The 19,181-nt window shown below is 36.6% G+C and overlaps 3 protein-coding genes across 5 annotated transcripts; 2 read left to right on the top strand and 1 right to left on the bottom strand.

The window, feature by feature from the left end:
- Positions 1 to 2,710: 2,710 nt before the first annotated feature.
- On the bottom strand, positions 2,711 to 4,024 carry LOC6644080. The gene is made up of 4 exons (XM_002066749.4): positions 3,771 to 4,024; positions 3,406 to 3,703; positions 3,131 to 3,346; positions 2,711 to 3,076 (listed from the first exon to the last, which is right to left on the bottom strand). The coding sequence occupies exons 1-4, from the start codon at positions 3,933 to 3,935 to the stop codon at positions 2,952 to 2,954; spliced, it is 804 nt and encodes a 267-aa protein (XP_002066785.2). The 5' UTR covers positions 3,936 to 4,024; the 3' UTR covers positions 2,711 to 2,951.
- Positions 4,025 to 9,398: 5,374 nt separating this feature from the next.
- LOC6644079 (barrier-to-autointegration factor) lies at positions 9,399 to 10,101 on the top strand. The gene is made up of 2 exons (XM_002066748.4): positions 9,399 to 9,610; positions 9,725 to 10,101. The coding sequence occupies exons 1-2, from the start codon at positions 9,485 to 9,487 to the stop codon at positions 9,869 to 9,871; spliced, it is 273 nt and encodes a 90-aa protein (XP_002066784.1). The 5' UTR covers positions 9,399 to 9,484; the 3' UTR covers positions 9,872 to 10,101.
- An 807-nt stretch (positions 10,102 to 10,908) lies between these two features.
- On the top strand, positions 10,909 to 18,562 carry LOC6644078 (striatin-4). 3 transcript variants are annotated; one of them, XM_047010888.1, is made up of 5 exons: positions 10,909 to 11,025; positions 12,365 to 12,947; positions 15,962 to 16,430; positions 16,497 to 16,718; positions 17,040 to 17,232. In XM_047010888.1, the coding sequence occupies exons 2-5, from the start codon at positions 12,582 to 12,584 to the stop codon at positions 17,129 to 17,131; spliced, it is 1,149 nt and encodes a 382-aa protein (XP_046866844.1). In that variant the 5' UTR covers positions 10,909 to 11,025; positions 12,365 to 12,581; the 3' UTR covers positions 17,132 to 17,232. The 3 variants fall into 3 exon arrangements, with proteins under 3 accessions (XP_046866844.1, XP_015033495.1, XP_002066783.1); XM_015178009.3 differs by lacking the exon at positions 17,040 to 17,232 and adding an exon at positions 17,326 to 18,562 and having other exon boundaries at positions 10,913 to 11,025; positions 16,521 to 16,718; XM_002066747.4 differs by lacking the exon at positions 17,040 to 17,232 and adding an exon at positions 17,326 to 18,562 and having other exon boundaries at positions 10,913 to 11,025.
- The last annotated feature ends 619 nt before the right edge of the window (positions 18,563 to 19,181 follow it).

The following is a 19,181-nucleotide window of genomic DNA, read 5'->3' as shown; positions in this document are numbered from 1 at the left end:
GCGGTTTAAGGGCATCTTTATGGAGAAATTGTGTGTCGTTTTATTTAATGGCTGCAAGACCATAATAATTATTGACTTGTGGCTCTTTGATGTCCCATATTGGCTTTATCTTCTTTTCGTGGAAACATTTACAATGGTTTATATATAGGAGGTATTTGTATTTTATAGCACAGTGCAATGTGCACTTAATTAATGCATTACTCATTGATAACACCTTCATTTATTTATTCTTTTTTTTTTATTTTTTGCACTTTTGATGTTTATGTTTTCTTGATCCAATGTTATCAAAAATACATATATGTGGGTTTAAAAAACTCTAATATAAATTATCTAAAGTCGTTGCTCTATACAAATTTCTTAAACGTATTCGTTTTTTAAATTTTCATGAATTTTTGAAGGAAAATCCCAAAAATAAAACAGAATTTTATTGATGATTGCCACATTTAGGCCTTTTTTCAAAACTTCATTCATTCCTAATTACTAAGTTTCTTGAGATACAAAAAAAAGTCCATTAAATGAGATCGATGTGTAAAGTGTAAAGTTTTCTTTCACAACTCGGGCTCAAAACATCAAAAAACTTTACTGATTCCGACACCAGTTTGCCCAATCTAAACGACTTAATATACAAGGAGTCAATCAAAGAATCATCGAACTTAAAGAACTTCTACGAAAACAGTAAAACTTTCATTCAAATTCAAATCGTTTAGAACATCCCTCAAAGTATTTAATACAGTTTCGAAATCATTTTTATTGATTAGCCGTACTATCTCGATTCTTAATGTTTTATACACTCCCATAGTTGATTATATTTAAAGTATCTCGAATCTTATAAACTCCAATAGTTAATACTATCCAAATTTTTCCACATACTGATCCTGTGTATTTTTGTATTTGTATTTCGGGCCAACGATATGTTAGATCCGTAATATGGCAAAAGCAAAGTCATTGAGAATAGCCAATATCATTGAATTTGGCTTGAAATTTCCTTTTAGCATTTGGGTTACACTAATTTCAACGTCATTTTATGAAACATTTATAAGACCCAAAAGTAAAATTGAAACCTTTTTCAATTTACAGAAAGAAATTATTGTAAAAAGAAATTATTGTGCGATGTTTTTCAAGCCCTGTGCTTCTTTGAAAAGTGTCAAATTTTGCGTCAAAAAGTTTTCTGTTTTATCTCGCTCGCACCGTCATGATGAAATGGTTCGGGACACTTTTTTCGTGCATGCTAGCCGGTGGCCGGGTAAGGACAGAATACTATTTATACCACGTTATCACGTAAAAAACTTTTAATAAAAACCCGGCTTAAAATTCAGATCCCACTCCTGGTGAGCCTAGGCTTTATACCTATCATGACTGAGTTAAGGTATCCTGTGAATATAAATCTACATGCAAATTACAAACTAATCGAAAATATAAGTCTAGAATTTTGTGTATTTTATTTTCTTTAAAGTTTCTACGAATTGTAGAGATGATTCTTATTGCTGATAGAAATGATTTAACTAAAAATTTTAATTGTTAACTAACTTATGTAATTATTTATGTACATATATATATATAGGTATATATATACAACTTTAGTTAATTTGATTTCATAGAAATTTCCAAACGTTTTTGAAACAAAAACGAAACTTAATAAAACGAATTACCTATCGAAATTAGAGACTCCAAAATAGATTGCTCTGAGTAGTTGGAGGTTTTTTCATTCTCAACCGTCACCGAATGAATGAAGGATTTGTTCACGCGTAATCTTAGTTTGCTCATAAGTTTTACAGATTCACACTAGATTGAACTTTTTTTTGTTTTCCGGATATATACAGATACCCAATGGTCACTCATAGCGATATCGTCAGGGGCTATAATAATAATAATAAACATTTTATTCACTAAACACCACAAATGTAAATGCATTCACATTATTAGTGCAGGTTAAATAATATGTTATCATATGAATATGAAGAATATAAAGATTTTGTAAAATATCGCTAAGAGTAACAATTGAGTATCTGTTTAGATCTAGTAGGTACATTTTTAATTTTTACTCCTGTGTATGAGTACTCATTCGTCTCATTCATTTGATTTGGTTCTCTACTCATTTAAATTAGTAGAACATTAAATTAATGAATGAGTTTATTTTCATTCACTTTAGATAAACGCCTCAATCATTCGATTCATTATGGGATTGAATGTTTTATGTTGTTGATTTGAATAGATTAATATATTCATGCATAATATATGTATGTACTCGAATCTCTATTGAACTATATTCGTTTGTACTTCTTTGTTAAGTTTTTTTTATGTCATTCTAACTATTTTCTAATTGTTTTGACGGATCGGCTGTGCTACTGGGAATCGTAAGTATTTAAATGCATATGTTGCTTATTGATATGTATTCATGTAAGATTACATTAATTTAAATATGTATTTAAGCACAGATGAATATATTCTTGATGAGCACTATAAATCTGTATGATTCAATAGGACTCTATATACATATGTTCAAACTAAAGATATTGTTTATTTCGGATTCTGCTTGATAGGAGACTATTTAATAAAACGAAGTGGTAACAATCACAGGGTTAAATGAATTTACGGAAACCTTGTCGACTTAAAATAGAATCGGACAAAATTTAAGTTTTAGTTTCCTCAGGAACGAAAAAAAGTTTAGATTGGTAGAAAGTATCATAAAATTTTGTGTGATCAAGATTAAGATGATCTTGTGCCATAAGGAAATCCTATTTCACTTGATTTATTTAAAATCATTTAGCTTCTGTTTTTGGAACGAAACTCGAATCTTTCTAATCCTATTTAACGTTTATAGTAAAATAAGATTTTTAGAGGGGATCAAAGTAAAGCGTTTAGAAGCATTGGATATAAAATGTTTGTTCTAATATACTCTAACTATGACCAATAAAGTTAAACGAAGCATATTGAGGTTAGTGACCGGATTTTCAACAATATTTTTTGACCTGCGATGGGGTGAAGCAACAACAAAGACTCCGGCTTCGACTCTTGCAGCTACGTCGCCGATGTCGGGTATACCAAGCCGGAGTATTGAGGGATATAAAACTGCTGCCTGTTAAGAATGAAAAAGTTAGTTGGGACAACGACTTGGCCAGACTCTACTCACTGTTCGGATTGGCATCCATGTCCGTGTCATCTGAAACGGTGGATGGATCATATACAGGCAAATGGACTTGCATTTGATCCAATAGCTCACTTAGCTCTTGAGAATCTTTGGTTATGCTACATAATTCCTCCTGTTGGAAATCTGGATTGATTTGCTTGCACAATAGAATTTGACTCAGGACATTGCCTAGATTCGACGGAGCCGTTCGTGAGGGGGCTGGAAAAGGAGTTTACTTTATAGGTTTCTCTACGGAATCATCCTACGAATTGGCTAACCATAGTAGTCGGTCATGTCGAGGGGCACCAGTTCTATTAGGCGATGACTCTTGACCAACTCATTCTGGAATTGCTGGATCAGATGATAGAGCAAAGTGAGATGCGACCTCTCCGAAGGACTACTGAGACAGTGACGAGACTGAGGGGTAATCAGATGAGCCGTATTCTTGCAAGCCTCCAGGCAGGTGCGTCGTAATTTTCGGATTTTCTCACGCAACTCGGGTGAGTCACGCGCTTGTCCAATATAGATGAGCATCTCACGGAATTGAGCCACCTGACAATTGATTTCCATAATGAGCTGCAGGAGGTGGAAGAGAAGGCAAATACTAACAAAACACTTTTTAATTGCCAACTAATGATATAACCTTTTGAGGATCCCTCGAGGGCAAGAGTAATTGGGGCAAATAGATGGACAACCTATGGGCAATTATCGTCGAGTTGCGTATAGCCAGAGCCGTGCTACTAGCCACTCCAGTTGGCTTTTCTAAATAGGGATCTGTGCCTACCGTTGCACTTCCGACTTGAGCCATGTTTTAATGCTAACTGCAGAGTGAATGGTTTATGTTCTAGGTTTTCTATAAAAAGGCCAAGAGGGTGTCCTAGCCACAAGCCACCTCTATTACCACCAAGGCAACTAGACAACTGCAACAGCATCTGCAACGACATACATAGAAATATATGTATGTATGTATATATGTATTTATGTATGTGTATTTTGTTGGGTGTGTGTCATCTTATGCAAGCAAATTGCAGCCGTCTCATTACCTTGTGTCAACAAGTCACGGCTGCTAAACAACAACAAATGAGCCACGTAACAACAAACAAACAAAAAAAGGTCCAAACCTCCAAGCCCCCTGTTGCAAGTTCCGGATAATGTTGCATATTTCACAGAGGCGTAGAGTATCGTAAGCTAAAAAGCCTTCTGGGGGCGGAAGACAAATTTGGCGCACTTTTAACTATGTACGAGAATTTTAAGGTATCTACTAATTGTAAGAACTTTCCTTTAAAGACTTGTTTACTACAGTTTTCCAGGCTTTAATGTTTAAACTTTAAACCCTTGCGGAAAGTTTTCATAAAACTGCTCCAATAGGAAAAATATGGTATCTTTATGTATATATGTACATACATACATACCTATTTCATAGCCTTGTAGGGATGATACATTAATTTTAACCAGCAGTATTGAAATAAGTTTCTTCAACCATAAAAAGCATATACATTCGTGATCAGCTCGACTAAATGAATTTGTCTCTACTTATAATAAAGTGGTGAAATTTCTCAGTCATCCATTTATTCCATTGTATATCTCAGAGAATCTCATACTAGAAATATTGATTCCATTGAAAGGATCGTACAAAAAAGTGCCTATTATCCATACCTTTGTCATTATTCAATCGATTCTTCTTAAATTCAGTAAAGTTTCAACAAGACCGATCAACTACCTATAAATGTATGTATCATTTCCTCGTTTTCCAATTGGCCGAATTTGTAGTTTCCATAAAAATTTGAAATACATTCAATAATAACAAAGCATATTGAAAAATTTTGTCGCCCCTAAAGAGTTGGGACCCCATCAGGCTACGCCACTGATATTTATATAATGATGGAGGCCTTTTCTTTAGGTGGGGTAGAGAATAGACAAATTTGAACCTATTTAGTGTTTATGATTTGGAAACTGCAGATATTCGAACATTTTTAAGAAAGTAATAGTAGTCGAACCGACTTTGATTTTACCAATATCCGACTTTTATTCTCAGTGAGTATTTTGAGGTGTCATTTTGATTAATCCACACACTGATCGGGCATTAAATTTGCTTGCCAATAGAATTGATAGCAAGTTAATTAAATTTAGTTTTGGGGCGTGTCAAAAATTTTACTATGCGAGTTCACCACATTTGAAATTTGGTAATTTTATAGTCATCGATATCTATGTAAGTAGACAGACGGACACTTGGCCGTGGATGCTGATCAAGAATATTTGTCGAAGATTGAATTAGATTGAATTTCTAAGAATTTGAAATGTGTGCCTTCTTTTAAGGCGAATTGATCAGTGTTGAGTAATGAATAACATGACTGATAAATAACTGTATAACACTAGAAATGTGCCATGACATTATATGCTGTCGTTGAGTGTGGCTTAGTGTGCGGTTGAGAGAATTCAGTCTCTTTTACTATTGAAATTCAACCTGATCGCTGCACAATTTTAGTGATACAAATGGAAGCCAATAATGGAAACAACGATTCAGGAATCCCTGAAACCCCCAACTCTTCGATATATTCTATATACTTGTGCGTCGTTACGAAATACAACTGAACAAATCGTATTCCGTTTTGTATCAAATTCCAATATACTGAACAAGTATTTAGGTCAGAATTTGCAATAAATTTGATATTCGACTTGTTTTTTCTCTCATTTTGGCGTTGATACAGACTAAAGCCGTGCTCGATACATTTGTTTTGAAGTACTATCAAAATAATCTAAATTCTAGTGGTTTTTGTTTCAATTCGAAAAGATCTTTTAAATATTTGGTACGCTTTGAATGAAGACAACTTAACCATTTTAAATTCGAAGGAATCTATATGAAACACAAAATTTATTTATTTCATTTAAATTCTCATTTGGTCGAGTCATTTGACAATAAAAATTTCTCACAAAAAGCGGACCATTTTTGGATTGGTTCTCGAGTGAAAATATAATCATATTTTATTGTTTGAAAGTAGCAGCTCTGGCCAAAGGGTAAACCAAAACGGGTCGAAAAAAATGAAAATCTATGATTGTGTCCATGTGTCTTCACTCTATAAAATTTGAATTTTTAAGCCTACTAAGTATTTACGGATCGGATTTATTCAAACACAAATCGGTATTTCCTTATTATGTATGTACTTGAACCTTTATTGTGCTTGTATTTTTTGTACCCTTTTTGGAATTGTTTTGTATAATTAAAAGGTACACACACAATTTTAAATAACCTTTTACTATTTAATGAAACTAGAGGAAATAAGACACACAAAACTCACCCACGAATTCATATTCAAAAAACAACCCCCCCCACAATGTGTACATTGCAACAAAATATTTACAATTCTCCACATACTCACAGAATGCAAGGAATATAATGAGCCGAGGAAAAAATTCCTACACCCTAACCCTATTGAATCCCTATCCCTAAGTAACCCCAATATTGTCGCTATCTCCCAATTCTTTAAAGAAATAAACCTATACCACCTATTGTAAAATATTACCCAACCCATGTAAATATAGGTTAACAAAAGAAATAAAAATTAGTATTAATTATAAAGAACTGTATATTTTACAACTAGCTTAAGACCATAGTAGTTATAGCTAGCATATCGATTAGAGGTAATTTGCAATTACCTACTAATCATAGTCTAAATAAATAAATAAATAAATAAGATACATATATCCGATACAAAATCTAAAACGCCTCTCTGTGTTTGGTGACTGCTTTAATACCCTTTATATTTATATCCCAAACTCATAAAGTTGTTATTAAAAACGATTTTGATCACTTTTTGCATGACTTCTCTCTTATTGTTATGTTGGTTTTTTCATCAACCTAGTTCGTCCTCGTCAATTTAATAAATCCTACACAAAGGACATTGGATTCTTTTGACAGACTAATAATCATAATTTTCAGAAATCTTTTTGGGAAAATATCGTCCTTATCATGACATTTGCTCACAATTATACTAGGTGTTTTAAACAAAAACAATTTATTTGTTTTTACGATTTTTAATGATTGATTGATTTTATTTTATTTTCGTATATTATTTTGACTTGCTATTTATGGATGAGAAACGATAGGAGAACTATATTTAGTTAGAGAGATAATAATATCATAATGAATGATTTGAATTGTACAGAATAAAGTGTTATTATTCTTACAAACGTTGAGTAATAAATTTGATTGATCAAACATTTCTGAGTAACTAATTGATACACTTGTTCGAGCCACTTGAAACGTAAGATAGAGCACCTAAATATAATAGAGAGGCAGAGTAAATGCTTGATGATTCAGACACTTAGCCCAGATTCGATTTAAGCAATTAATTTTTTTAACTTGTCTCCATAGCTATGATTCATGAATTCAAATAGGCATTTTTTCGTTCGTGGATCTTCAAGAATATAGTTGTAACCCCATGATTGAAGTCTTTAGGGTTTAAGTTGTTTTTGTGATATGATTTCTAGGTAATGTTATAATTTTCTTGTTTTATTTTTAGCTCTCATTTATTTGTCACTAGAGTTAAGTGAAAATACAATCGATGATCCTTATATCATTGTCGTAATTGTTGAAACAGAATCAAACGACATAAATATTGATTTCAAAAGCCTTCAAGACACGGAGGATGCCTTCACTTTAAGTACTGATTCGGAAGGTGGCATTAAAAGAGAAAATCTGATCAAATTACGTTACGTGAAGTGGAATGGGAAGGGATTATAATTAGTTTATATACCATGTAGATTGTATTAAAAAATTAGTCAGATTATGTAAAGCAGCAAAGGAGACGTTTCTAACCCCACAAACAAATATGTACATATTTTCTTGATCAGACTGAAAAGTCGAATCGATATAGCCATGTTCATCAGATTGTCTGTGTTTATTAACTTTACGCTCTTAAGAAAGAAGAAGAAATATATCAGTAGATATATTAAGAAAATTTCTCATTATGTCAAATTCTATAAAATAGAAATACTTTAAAAACAGAGCTTACTTAAAGTAAACGGTTTTAAAATGACACGTTCTCCCGGTCCATACTATGCTTTTGTCTTTTGTTGAACGCTTCAAAAATTTTTGATATTGTTCCTAATATGGAGTCTGATAGTATTGATCTGAATATCAAAGAAAACGAAGAAGTTGAAAGAGTCCTTTACAAAAGAGAATATTATATATTAATTAGAACCAAATTCTAAATAAGGTGGGTATAATTCTTAAAAAAACAAATGCCATGATCACACTTAAATTTTCCTTTTAGCCATGTCCGTTCGTTTGTTCTTCTGGATCAACGCAATCTTCTAATAGACTCAATAACTTCGTTATTTTCTGAGCCATAATAGTTAATATTTGTTAGTTTCGTATACCTACAAATAATTGTACCAAATTTGATCAAAAACGGATGACTATATAGCTTCCATAGGAACGATCGGTCGAAAACAGTAACTTTTAACAATAAATTCGTCACTTATTTACGCACTCGTCATGAAAATTTTATATTTCTCAGTTCAGCATTTGTATTAATGGCTCTGCCAAATTTGATTAAGACCGAATAATTAAATTATATAGTTATCATATAAACAAACGATTAAGTAGCATACTACATGCGTTTGCTACAGCCTAAGCTTGAAGGCTGTTTATCGCGAACATTAGACTTTTTGGATACAACGTATAACCATTTTGATGGGCATTGGTAAGGGAAGAGTAACAAAGAAACTTGCAAGGGAATACAAACTAGCCCCGGCCCTCTGGTTTTATTTTAGCTTAGACATTTTCCTAACGATACATCGTTGTACACCTGGCTCTTCTGAACTGAGTTGGCTTTGCCTTGGCTTTACCACAATGGCAAACCCCCTTTTTCAAAAAGACGAAATCGCAGCAAAAGTAAAGAAAAAGAATAATTGGTTCTAATTTTGGAGAGTTCAGTTTGTTGAAAGATTTCTAATTTCCGAGCGTCCACTACTTTCTTTTAAGACTGTTCTAATATAGTTAAATTGGTCTTAAACCAATTCCAAACATGTGCTACAAAAAAAAAGTTTCTGTAAATACATTATTATTACCGTTATACATACAAAAGATATTTTAAATAAAAATGCTCTCATATTTGAATTTTTAATTTAATTGAAATATTTGCCTCAGCTCGATATATCGATTAAGCGATTGTTATCGTACTATTTTATATCGTAAACAATCGATTATTTACGATATAGTACGAAACAATCGATGTATATCGGCAACAATCGATTGTTTCCTGTTTCGATAACGAAGTAAAAAGAGACAAAACATCGCGGCTTTTTACATATTAGCAATTTGCGCATCGTTTTGTTCCTTAAAAAATTAAAGAAATGTCGGGAACCACACAAAAGTACAGAAATTTCGTTGCCGAACCCATGGGGGAGAAGTCAGTGACGGAATTAGCAGGAATTGGAGAGACTTTGGGCGGCCGCTTGACGGAAGCTGGATTCGACAAAGTATGCATGACGATGCTTACCCAGCAGATGACGCCATGTGTTAAAATAAACAACGCGCGTGTTTGATTACAACGGAAATTTGACCATTGTTTTTTTTTTTTTGTTCGTTTGCAGGCGTACACAGTGCTCGGTCAGTACTTGGTGCTGAAGAAGGATGAGGAAATTTTCAAAGAATGGATGAAGGAAGTGTGCCATGCTAGTTCCAAGCAGGCCTCCGATTGCTACAACTGTCTGAACGATTGGTGCGAGGAATTCTTGTAAACGGCGATGCGATTGGCATAAATGCAATATTTTCAAGAAGAGAGAATCTGCTCGGGAACACAAGTCGTTTCGAAGCTAAATGGACATCAGTAGCGTTAGAGTACAACAATTATATGTAGACACTATCCTCAATATCTATCTGTTAAAGTCGTTACAAAGAAATTAACAACTTCATGTGTATTTCCATTAAGATGTAATTAAAATGTAAACTAATATTTAATGTAAACTAATCCAGTGGACTTTTATCTGAGTATTCTTGAATTCAACGACGCAGAGTGTGGCAAGGGCAGCCGCGATCGCGGGAAATTAAGTTCGAACTACATACACATGTGTTAACTGGCACAATAATATTCAAGGCTAGATTGTTGTTTAGGAGTTACATTCCTCTAGGAAATGTTTGCAGGATGCACATTTTAAATATTAGTATAGGATGTAGTTGTGAACTATTAGCTTAACTATATTTTACAGCAGTCCTCGGTAGATGACAACGAGGATCGGGGTTCGAATCCCAGGCTAGTGTATGGATGTAGTTGCGTCTAAGCCGAAGGCCTTAGTTGCCAGTGCTTGTAAAATATAGTTAGGTTTGATAGTTTATAACTATATCCTATACTTTAATAACAAAACAACAAATAATATTTTACAAGCCATAGCAACTATGACCTTTGGATTAGACGAGAATCCATACATCCATTAAATTATCTGGGGTTCAACCCGGTTACTCGCTGTTCGTTTGCCTAATTGACTGGACCACTTTAAATCAAAAGGTACAGTTTTTAAAAGAGCGAAGAAAGAAAAATTTGTTTATTTAACTATCGTTTAAAATGGCCATCACTAGTTTTTACAAATGACGTCTATATTTTTGTTGACCCAGGGAATCCACAAAAGCCAAAATCCAATTTAATTGCATTTTGATATTATATATTTTAAAAATGGCTTGGTAATTTGTTTAAAATATTTAATTTAGTGACTTAAAAAGTATCGATTTAGTTGTATGTCCATCCGGCAGCACTGTTGGCAGTTTAGTGCTGCCATAGTTTTGAGGCAAGTAGTGTTGCCAGAATTAGCGGAAAACAGGAATTACGCGTGAAAAATACCAATGAAAATCAAGTGAAAAAATTTTTAAAACTTAGCTGTACGGTGCATTTAAGTGCAAAGTAAGCAAATACGAACGGGTTTCACACCCACAAGTGTTAAAAGACGGAAAAAACAAGACGCATAGCATTAATCGACAAAGTGAAAATAGTTCGGCTTTGGCTGCGTATGCGTGTATGTGTGTGTTTTTCTTTGTATATAGACTCACCAGAAAGTGAGATAGCAATACCAAAGAGTGGCCAGACGGGCGAGCAGGTGTCGCGAGTGCGAGCGAGAGCCAGACATTCCGAAATCGACTTTTTTTGTGTGTGTGTTTGTGTGCGTATGTGTGTGGTGCAGCAGCAGCAGCACAAGAAGGGAACAAAAACGAATTAATTATATTAGGAATAGCAGTTGGGTTCGCAATTATAAACAAAAACGTATGGAAGCGTCGGTTTTGTTATATTCATTTGCGGCGTCTCTCCATCACTAACTTAATTCGATCTGTTCATAAGAACGACAGTAAAAAGAAAAACAGGGAAACGAGAAACGGGGAACTTAAAAAGGTAGCAACGACGTTTCCTTGGAAAAAGCTGTAAATAGTAAACAAAATTGTGAAGTAAAATAATCAAAATCAACGGTTAAGTTGAAATGCAAGTGTATTGCCAATGCATGCCGAAGGGAATAGTTAACATCCTGAAGAGCGGGGCAGAGACGAAGGCTTCTAAAAAGGAATTTCGAAAATTGCATCAGGGCGTGATTTTCACCGGGATAAATTCTTTCAATAATATTTAAAACTTGCTTAGTTTAATCATCCTCAACGCCATTCAAATAATAAGTGATTGGAATAGTGAGAGAGACGAAAAGGGGAGAGAGAAATTAGAGAGTGTGCCAGTGTTGACATGTTAGCCACAATATGGTCAACTAGCATTTTATGTAAGCTTATAGCTAAATTCAAGACAATTTTCTTAAATCTTTCTTGAATTCAGAAAAGTAGTTTCAAATAAATGTATCAAAATTTTTGTAAAATATTTCCAGAAGTGTAAAGTAATGAGAATTGAGCATTTGCGTGCATTAGATTTGTTTTTACGTAAAGTTTTAGCCATTTTACCTATTGCCTGATGAGCAACACTGATACGTGACCTGCGTGTGTGTATGAGAGAGAGAGAGAGAGATTAAGAGAAAAAGGCTGTGCTAAAGATTGAGAGAGCGGGGCGGGGGCGTTTGCGACAGAGAGAGATTGAGACAGTGAGCAGAGCCAACATGAGTTTGGAGCCTTCAAATCTGTAGTAGAGTAGTATAGTATCCTTTTGAACAGTGACTACCCACACCCCCCACTCCCCCTTTTCCGTATGGAAAATTCAATGACCTCATTTGTCTCACGTTCCGTTCGTTTTGCTTTCTTTCTAACCAAAAATCCAGGACCAAAATAGAAAAAATTGAAATCAACAGAAGAAAAACTCGGAGAACTCGATTCATCATCTATAATATTAATAAAAAAATAAAAAAAAATAAAAACAAATCATCATCCTACATCAACAACAATTTGAGGGAAGCTACTCCTACAACATCGCGGGACAGCTGGCAAACAGAGAAGAGAAGCTATACGGCGACGGAGACGACGACACAACTACAACAAATGGGAACCAATTCGGGAGCCACTGCTGGCATCAACAATAAGCCGGTTGGCGGTGCCAATTCTGGAATTGGCGGTGTCCTATCCAACAGTTTATTAGGCGGTGGCGGTGTCGGCAGCGGCGGTCTGAGCATCAGCGGCCTAAACGCTGGCGGACAGAACGCCAATGTTGGCGGCCTTGTGGGCGGCGGCGGCAACAATGGCAGCGACGACGGTAATGGTATGCCCGGTGTCGGCGGCGGTCCAAATAATCAGCAGGCCACTACGCCCCAATACACAATACCCGGAATCTTGCATTTTATTCAACACGAATGGTCGCGCTTTGAACTAGAGCGCTCACAGTGGGATGTAGATAGGGCTGAATTGCAGGTGAGTTCTTTTACCATACCCAATTACCCATAAGAGCAATCACTTTCCATTTCAATGAATTTCCCTCGCCGAGGCATCATAGAACATCGCCCATGGAGGAGCTGTTACCAAAGGAAGCGAACTAAGGTGGACAGTGACGGACTTTGAGATGTTAGTGGTCATCAGTGCATCAGTTTGCCAACGATCACTTCTCACCACTCTATATGGTTCGCTAATGTCAAAGAACGACCTTCTAACGGTTTTGAGGCAAATAAAGGCATTAGAAGGTTACGAAAATTACTGAAAACATGTAAATTTTTGTCATAGACTTGACATTTTAGATATTCCATTTGTCATGCAGATTTCATCTGTTGATTGTGAATCCTGTTTTAAGTTCTATGCCAGAAGTGTTAAGGCTTTCACCTGTCAACTAGTTATCGATAACATTTACCTTGGAGGTGTCGCTTCCTCCGCTCCGCGAACTTCTTCTAAATGACATTCAAATCTGTTTGCTGTGCTTCTTCTTTTGCTTGCAGCTCTCATTGCCAAACAAGTTGTCGCTAAAAGAAATAAAGAAGCAAAAAAATACTGAACCTGTTCGTTCGCCTTGTGTTTACACAAAAGTTTGAGTGGGCAGTGACTTCGGCCCACCGTCACCATCAGCAATCCATTTGTGGACGCCATTTTAGTTGCCTTTTTCCCTCTCTCTTTCTCTCTCTTTGCGATTTTTGCATCTATTTCTGGCTCCATTTGTTTGTGTGGCCCAGAATTGTTGGCTAACGTCCTTGTGTTCAAGTTTCACTTGATTGATATGCATATTGCAATTTAAGTTCACAACTATTTCACTCCTTGGATTCCATTCCATCGTTTGATTTTATCAAGATTCTTTCTGTTGACAAACTATAGAAGGCAGATGATATAAGTAAAGGGATACATTAAAATCGACAAAAAGCCTATATTATGTTGCCATTTATTAAATGATATTGTTCTGCAGTTTATGCAGGGTATCCTCAATATGCCTGATTGACTTAATTCGTTAACTGGCTTAAATGTCTCGATCAACATTTAGGAAAATGTAAGACCTACACATTCATTACATACACTTCTTATCGATGGAACTTGTCTGTTTCACTGTCAAATGGAGGGCAAATTTGAAATAAATTGATTTTCAATCATTCACATTTAGATTTAGATTAGAGGAAGTGACACATTTGTATGTATCTATATGTTTTGCTATACCCTAACATTAATGGTTTAAACAGCATATCAATTTTCTGCCGGGTATTTCCAAGTCGACTATTTATCTCATTGATTAGCTAAAACGAATATCTCCAAGCGGGGTATTATGTAATGCAAATGGTCTTTTCTCACTGTTTCTTACTCTCTCTCTCTTTTTCTTGCGATTTTTGATTCGTTTTCTTTTTATTTTTTCTATTTGCGATTATATTAATTATTCAAATATTAATTTTCATTTTGCCATCATTTTCATAAATGCGCATTTGTCATGCCATTTGTAATTCGTAATTTCACATGTTGTTGCATGTTGTGGGCCAATTTGTGCAGAAGGAAATAGTTGTACTTCTCGTCTCACCCATTCTTAAATTGAGATGATCTTCATGAGTTTAGCATTTGTAATTAACGACTTGCTTTTAATTAGCCAAGCGAAATGCCATTCAGTGTTAATTCGAATGCAGAACATGTTTTCGTTAACAGCAACATTTTGAATACCCTGTAAAAGGGAAGTGGAGTAGCACCAACCAATAGATCAATTTGTCAAACAACAATCGATAAACCGAAAAGAACGTGTGTTTCTTTGTAATTGTAGATTTTCCTTTTCATTTTTGAATCTAATTTATTTTGCAAAGGGTATTTGCAATTCGGATCTGTCTGTGTGTGAGTGTGTGGTATGCACGTTTGTTCGTGGGCGGATGAAAAGGAAGCAGAAAAAGTTGCACTTTTTGTTTTTGTACGCACAACATTCGCTCTCTCCTTATCGTGCAATCTCTCTCCCTTTCTCCGTCTGTCTCGCTCCTCTATTGGTAACTATGTATTTACGGATGTATGTCAGGTGCAGCCAGCAAATTTTCCCCTCCCGCATCGTGTGTTTTTTCGCTGCCAATTGCGCAGTCATAACTGCACATTGTTGTTACGCTTCTTGCTGTTGAATGAACACACAAAGTGTGTGCGTGTGTGTGTGTGTGTGTGTGTATAATACTAAAATAGGAGGAGGATGCGAAGAAGGATGTGAGGTGGTAGTAGTGCACTCTTTACGCATTTCAACAGACGTTTGCTGTCTCTCTCTTCCCCCATCGTTCTGTCTTCTCTACATAATTTTAATTGTGCCAGTTGTCTGTAATTTTTTCGTATTTACTATTAATTGAATTTAATTGTTTTTCGTTGCATCGACGCAGCGAAGCGTCCAATTATGCGACGCCGCTGTCTAAACGCAATTGGATTGCAACAACAAAACGGAGCATGGGAGAGCAGAAGAAACGTTGAACGGGGCTAACTAAAAGCGGAAGCCTGTGGAAAGTTTCCGCCCAAGATTTGTTAAATCAAATTTCTATTTATTATTTATAATCAAGATATTGACAACAATAATTTGTCGTCAATTTGCCCCTTTCCCCGCCCCACATGATCCGCCCAGTGGCGGAATGTCTATGCCATCTCTACACAAATGGCTCTTAATGGTTCAGAACAATTTAAAGAGTATAATATTCTTTTTTTAAATCGATCTGTCTCTCATGTTTCCTGTTTAAATTGGCTAAAACACTGTTTTTAAGTGGTTCTTTTCGACTAGGGCTTTGAATACTACTTTGATGAATCCTACATCTTGTGACTTGAATCCTTTGAAAAATTCCTAATTCAATTCCTCAAACCAAATTGTTATCGAGAATTTCTTAAGCCAATTCAACAGGCCACTGAACGGGGCAGTGTTTGATGATGCTCGGATGATGAATAAATATTCATTCACCTAAAATTACCTTCAGCAAATAAGTTAAAGTGATTTTATATTAATTTTTCTTCTTTTTCAGGCTCGCATTGCCATGCTGTTGGGCGAGCGCAAGTGCCTGGAGAGTCTCAAATCGGATCTGACGCGGCGGATCAAGATGCTGGAATATGCCCTGCGTCAGGAGCGATCGAAAACTTATCGATTAAAATATGGAACCGATCCGCCGCAATTAAACGAGTTCAAGCCATCGAATGACGATGTCGGCTTAGCCGGCGATGTGGCTACCGATTCGGAAGTGCCCTACAGCTCGGTGTCAAATACCACGTGGCGTCAGGGCAGGCAAATGCTACGGCAATATTTGGCGGAAATCGGTTACACAGACAACATTATCGATGTGCGATCAAATCGGGTGCGTTCTATTCTTGGCCTAAACAATAACGCCGAACACGATGGCGGCGGCGGTGGTGTTGGTCTTGGCACTGGCGGTGGAGAGAATCTCAGTCCGAATATCAATGGGAACGAGAGCAATAAACGGGCATCTGAATCTGAAGGTAAGCATCCCAACCCCTCGAACCCCTCCCCCCCTGTTGAAGATTTGAATAATGTGCTCACATTAGGCCGTCATACTCCCGCTAAAAAAGTGCAACAATCGAACGATGCCATTATTCTGGACACGGAGGCGGCGGTTATGGCGAACTTTGAGTTCCTTGGCACCACAGAGATGTCCGATGATGATGAAATATCCGATGATCTGGAAATGGTGGCCACCGACAATGATGACACAGACGTTAAACTGGATCAAAAGCGGCCGAAGTCTGGCAAAGAAATGCTGACAGAAGGTAATCCTTACACCTGAAATGACTAACAACCAATAGAATCCTCTTCCACCTAACTATCGCATGGGCCCATATATAGAAAACTTCATTTCATTAATTTTCATTTCGATTTTACATATAAATATTCAGAGTTTATTTCGAAAACACTCATTATTCATTTTTATCGCATTTGAATGTGTTCCCTGTATATCCTGTACTATATATAGCTTTAGCCGCATTTTCTTATGCTCTATGTATTATGCTTTAAACTTCATTCCATTCTTTTTTGGCAAATCTTTTTTCTATACGAATATACATATATATTTCAACGCTTTCAACATGTAGTAGATCTTGAGGCCGAGGTGGGAGAGCAGCTCTTGAACGATATGAATCTTATGACCGAAGGTGCTTTTAAAACATATCCAGGGATGCAGTAATAGCTTATCACACAGATCAGAAATCCATAACAATAAAATAATTGGGATAAATTTAGATATCGATGGTGTATTTGCTTCTGCATCCCTGAAAGAAATAAACAAACGCTTTCTGCTTTTCTATGTGTAATTCATTTAAATATTATGGCAACTATTGGACTGATGTTAATCCATTTTCATTTCAATTCTCTTCTCAGAAGTGGACGGCTCATTAGGATTGGGTGAATTGGCCCAGCTGACGGTTAACAATGATTCGGATGGTTCATATGATGCAAATTCCAAGGACGGAACTGGCGGCAGTGCTGGCGGTGCTGGTTACCGCAAAACTTGGAATGCCAAGTATACACTACGCTCCCATTTCGATGGTGTACGCTCGCTGATTTTCCATCCGGAGGAGCCGGTTCTAATTACCGCTTCCGAGGATCACACGCTCAAGCTGTGGAATCTACAGAAGACCGTGCAAGCCAAAAAGTCCGCTAGTCTCGATGTGGAGCCGCTGTATACGTTCCGTGCCCACACTGGTCCCGTGCTATGTTTGGGAATGTCCACCAACGGTGAGACATGCTATTCCGGCGGCCTGGACGGCAACATTGAGTGCTGGCAACTGCCATCGCCGAACATTGATCCATACGACTGCTACGATCCGAGCGTTCATTCCGCCACACTGGAGGGTCACACGGATGCCGTATGGGGCTTGACCACCATGCAGAACAACATTGTCTCGTGTTCGGCCGATGGCACAGTGAAGCTGTGGTCCCCATACAACAAGGAGCCACTATTGCGCACCTACACGGCTGCCGAGGCAGAGGGCGGGCCCTCATCTGTTGACTTTGTGCGCAACGAGGTGGATCACATCGTGGTGGCCTACAACAGTGCGCACTGCATCATCTACGACACTGAAACGGGCAAGCAGGTGATAAAGCTGGAGGCTGCGCAGGAGATGTCCGGCAACACGGGGAAGTTCATCAACAAGGTCGTCTCGCATCCTACACTGCCCATCACGATCACGGCGCACGAGGATCGGCATATACGCTTCTGGGACAACACATCGGGCACTCTGGTCCATTCGATGGTGGCGCACTTGGAGCCCGTCACATCGTTGGCGGTCGATGCACATGGCCTGTACTTGCTGTCCGGCTCACACGACTGCTCCATACGGCTGTGGAATTTGGACAATAAGACCTGCGTGCAGGAAATAACGGCGCATCGCAAGAAGTTCGATGAGAGCATATTCGATGTGGCCTTCCATGCCACCAAGCCGTATATAGCTAGTGCTGGAGCTGATGGTTTGGCCAAGGTGTTTGTCTAAGATTCATCAGCAGCCGCATCAGCGATTACGAGTTCAAGTTAAATAAATATACATACATATATTATATATATACATACATATATATATATAATACACACACACACACACACACCAATAACAAACAAACCCACACTATATATTTAAATTTAATTAAAAGAAGAAAAAAAAACTAATACAAGAAGAAGAACAACAAATTATGCATTAACTCATTATCAAGAAAAGGAAAACAACAAAATATTACAAAAATTAAAAAAAAAAGGAAAAATATAATTAACAAATAAACATAAAATGAAGAAATATTGCATTTCGAAGAGAAGCAAAAAGTCGAAGAGAAAGAATTGTAAAATCCAAATTAAAATTAATGCAAAAAGGGCAGCAATTAATCACCTTAATTATCCATTTTAAAAGCCAAAAAGGATTCTTGATCGTTTAAGGCATTGCAAGCCTTAAAATCGATTTTCCTTTTTGGCTTTTCATTCTGTCCGTCTGAGTTCTCAGATATTTAGTCTAGCTATAAGTTCTGTCACCTGCACAGCGATTGTTTAAAGTCTTTTCCTGTACAATATTTTTCGTTTTACTATAAGTTTTGCATAGTGGAAATTCCGTTTACTTCGCTGTGCAAACAATGCGAATAAGAAAACTAATGACATTCGCCGTGACACAACAATCTGAACAAAACGAAACGAAACGAAACTAATGTGCTAATACCGGGAAATTGGTTTGACAAAATTCGAGTAAAATTCA

The sequence above is a fragment of the Drosophila willistoni genome (genome assembly GCF_018902025.1).
Source record: "Drosophila willistoni isolate 14030-0811.24 chromosome 2R unlocalized genomic scaffold, UCI_dwil_1.1 Seg167, whole genome shotgun sequence".
Lineage (NCBI taxonomy): Eukaryota > Metazoa > Arthropoda > Insecta > Diptera > Drosophilidae > Drosophila > Drosophila willistoni.
This window is presented reverse-complemented; position numbering and strand designations above follow the sequence as displayed.

Excerpts from the sequence above, each read along its gene's own strand:
- LOC6644080 (XM_002066749.4), bottom strand. The coding sequence starts at position 3,935 with ATGGCTCAAGTCGGAAGTGCAACGGTAGGCACAGATCCCTATTTAGAA. Across the intron at positions 3,704-3,770 it reads CCTCGAGGGATCCTCAAAAG|CTCATTATGGAAATCAATTG; the intron begins GTTATATCATTA and ends CACCTCCTGCAG. Across the intron at positions 3,077-3,130 it reads CATGGATGCCAATCCGAACA|GCAGCAGTTTTATATCCCTC; the intron begins GTGAGTAGAGTC and ends CATTCTTAACAG.
- LOC6644079 (XM_002066748.4), top strand. The coding sequence starts at position 9,485 with ATGTCGGGAACCACACAAAAGTACAGAAATTTCGTTGCCGAACCCATG. Across the intron at positions 9,611-9,724 it reads CGGAAGCTGGATTCGACAAA|GCGTACACAGTGCTCGGTCA; the intron begins GTATGCATGACG and ends GTTCGTTTGCAG.
- LOC6644078 (XM_002066747.4), top strand. The coding sequence starts at position 12,582 with ATGGGAACCAATTCGGGAGCCACTGCTGGCATCAACAATAAGCCGGTT. Across the intron at positions 12,948-15,961 it reads TAGATAGGGCTGAATTGCAG|GCTCGCATTGCCATGCTGTT; the intron begins GTGAGTTCTTTT and ends CTTCTTTTTCAG. Across the intron at positions 16,431-16,496 it reads ACGGGCATCTGAATCTGAAG|GCCGTCATACTCCCGCTAAA; the intron begins GTAAGCATCCCA and ends TGCTCACATTAG.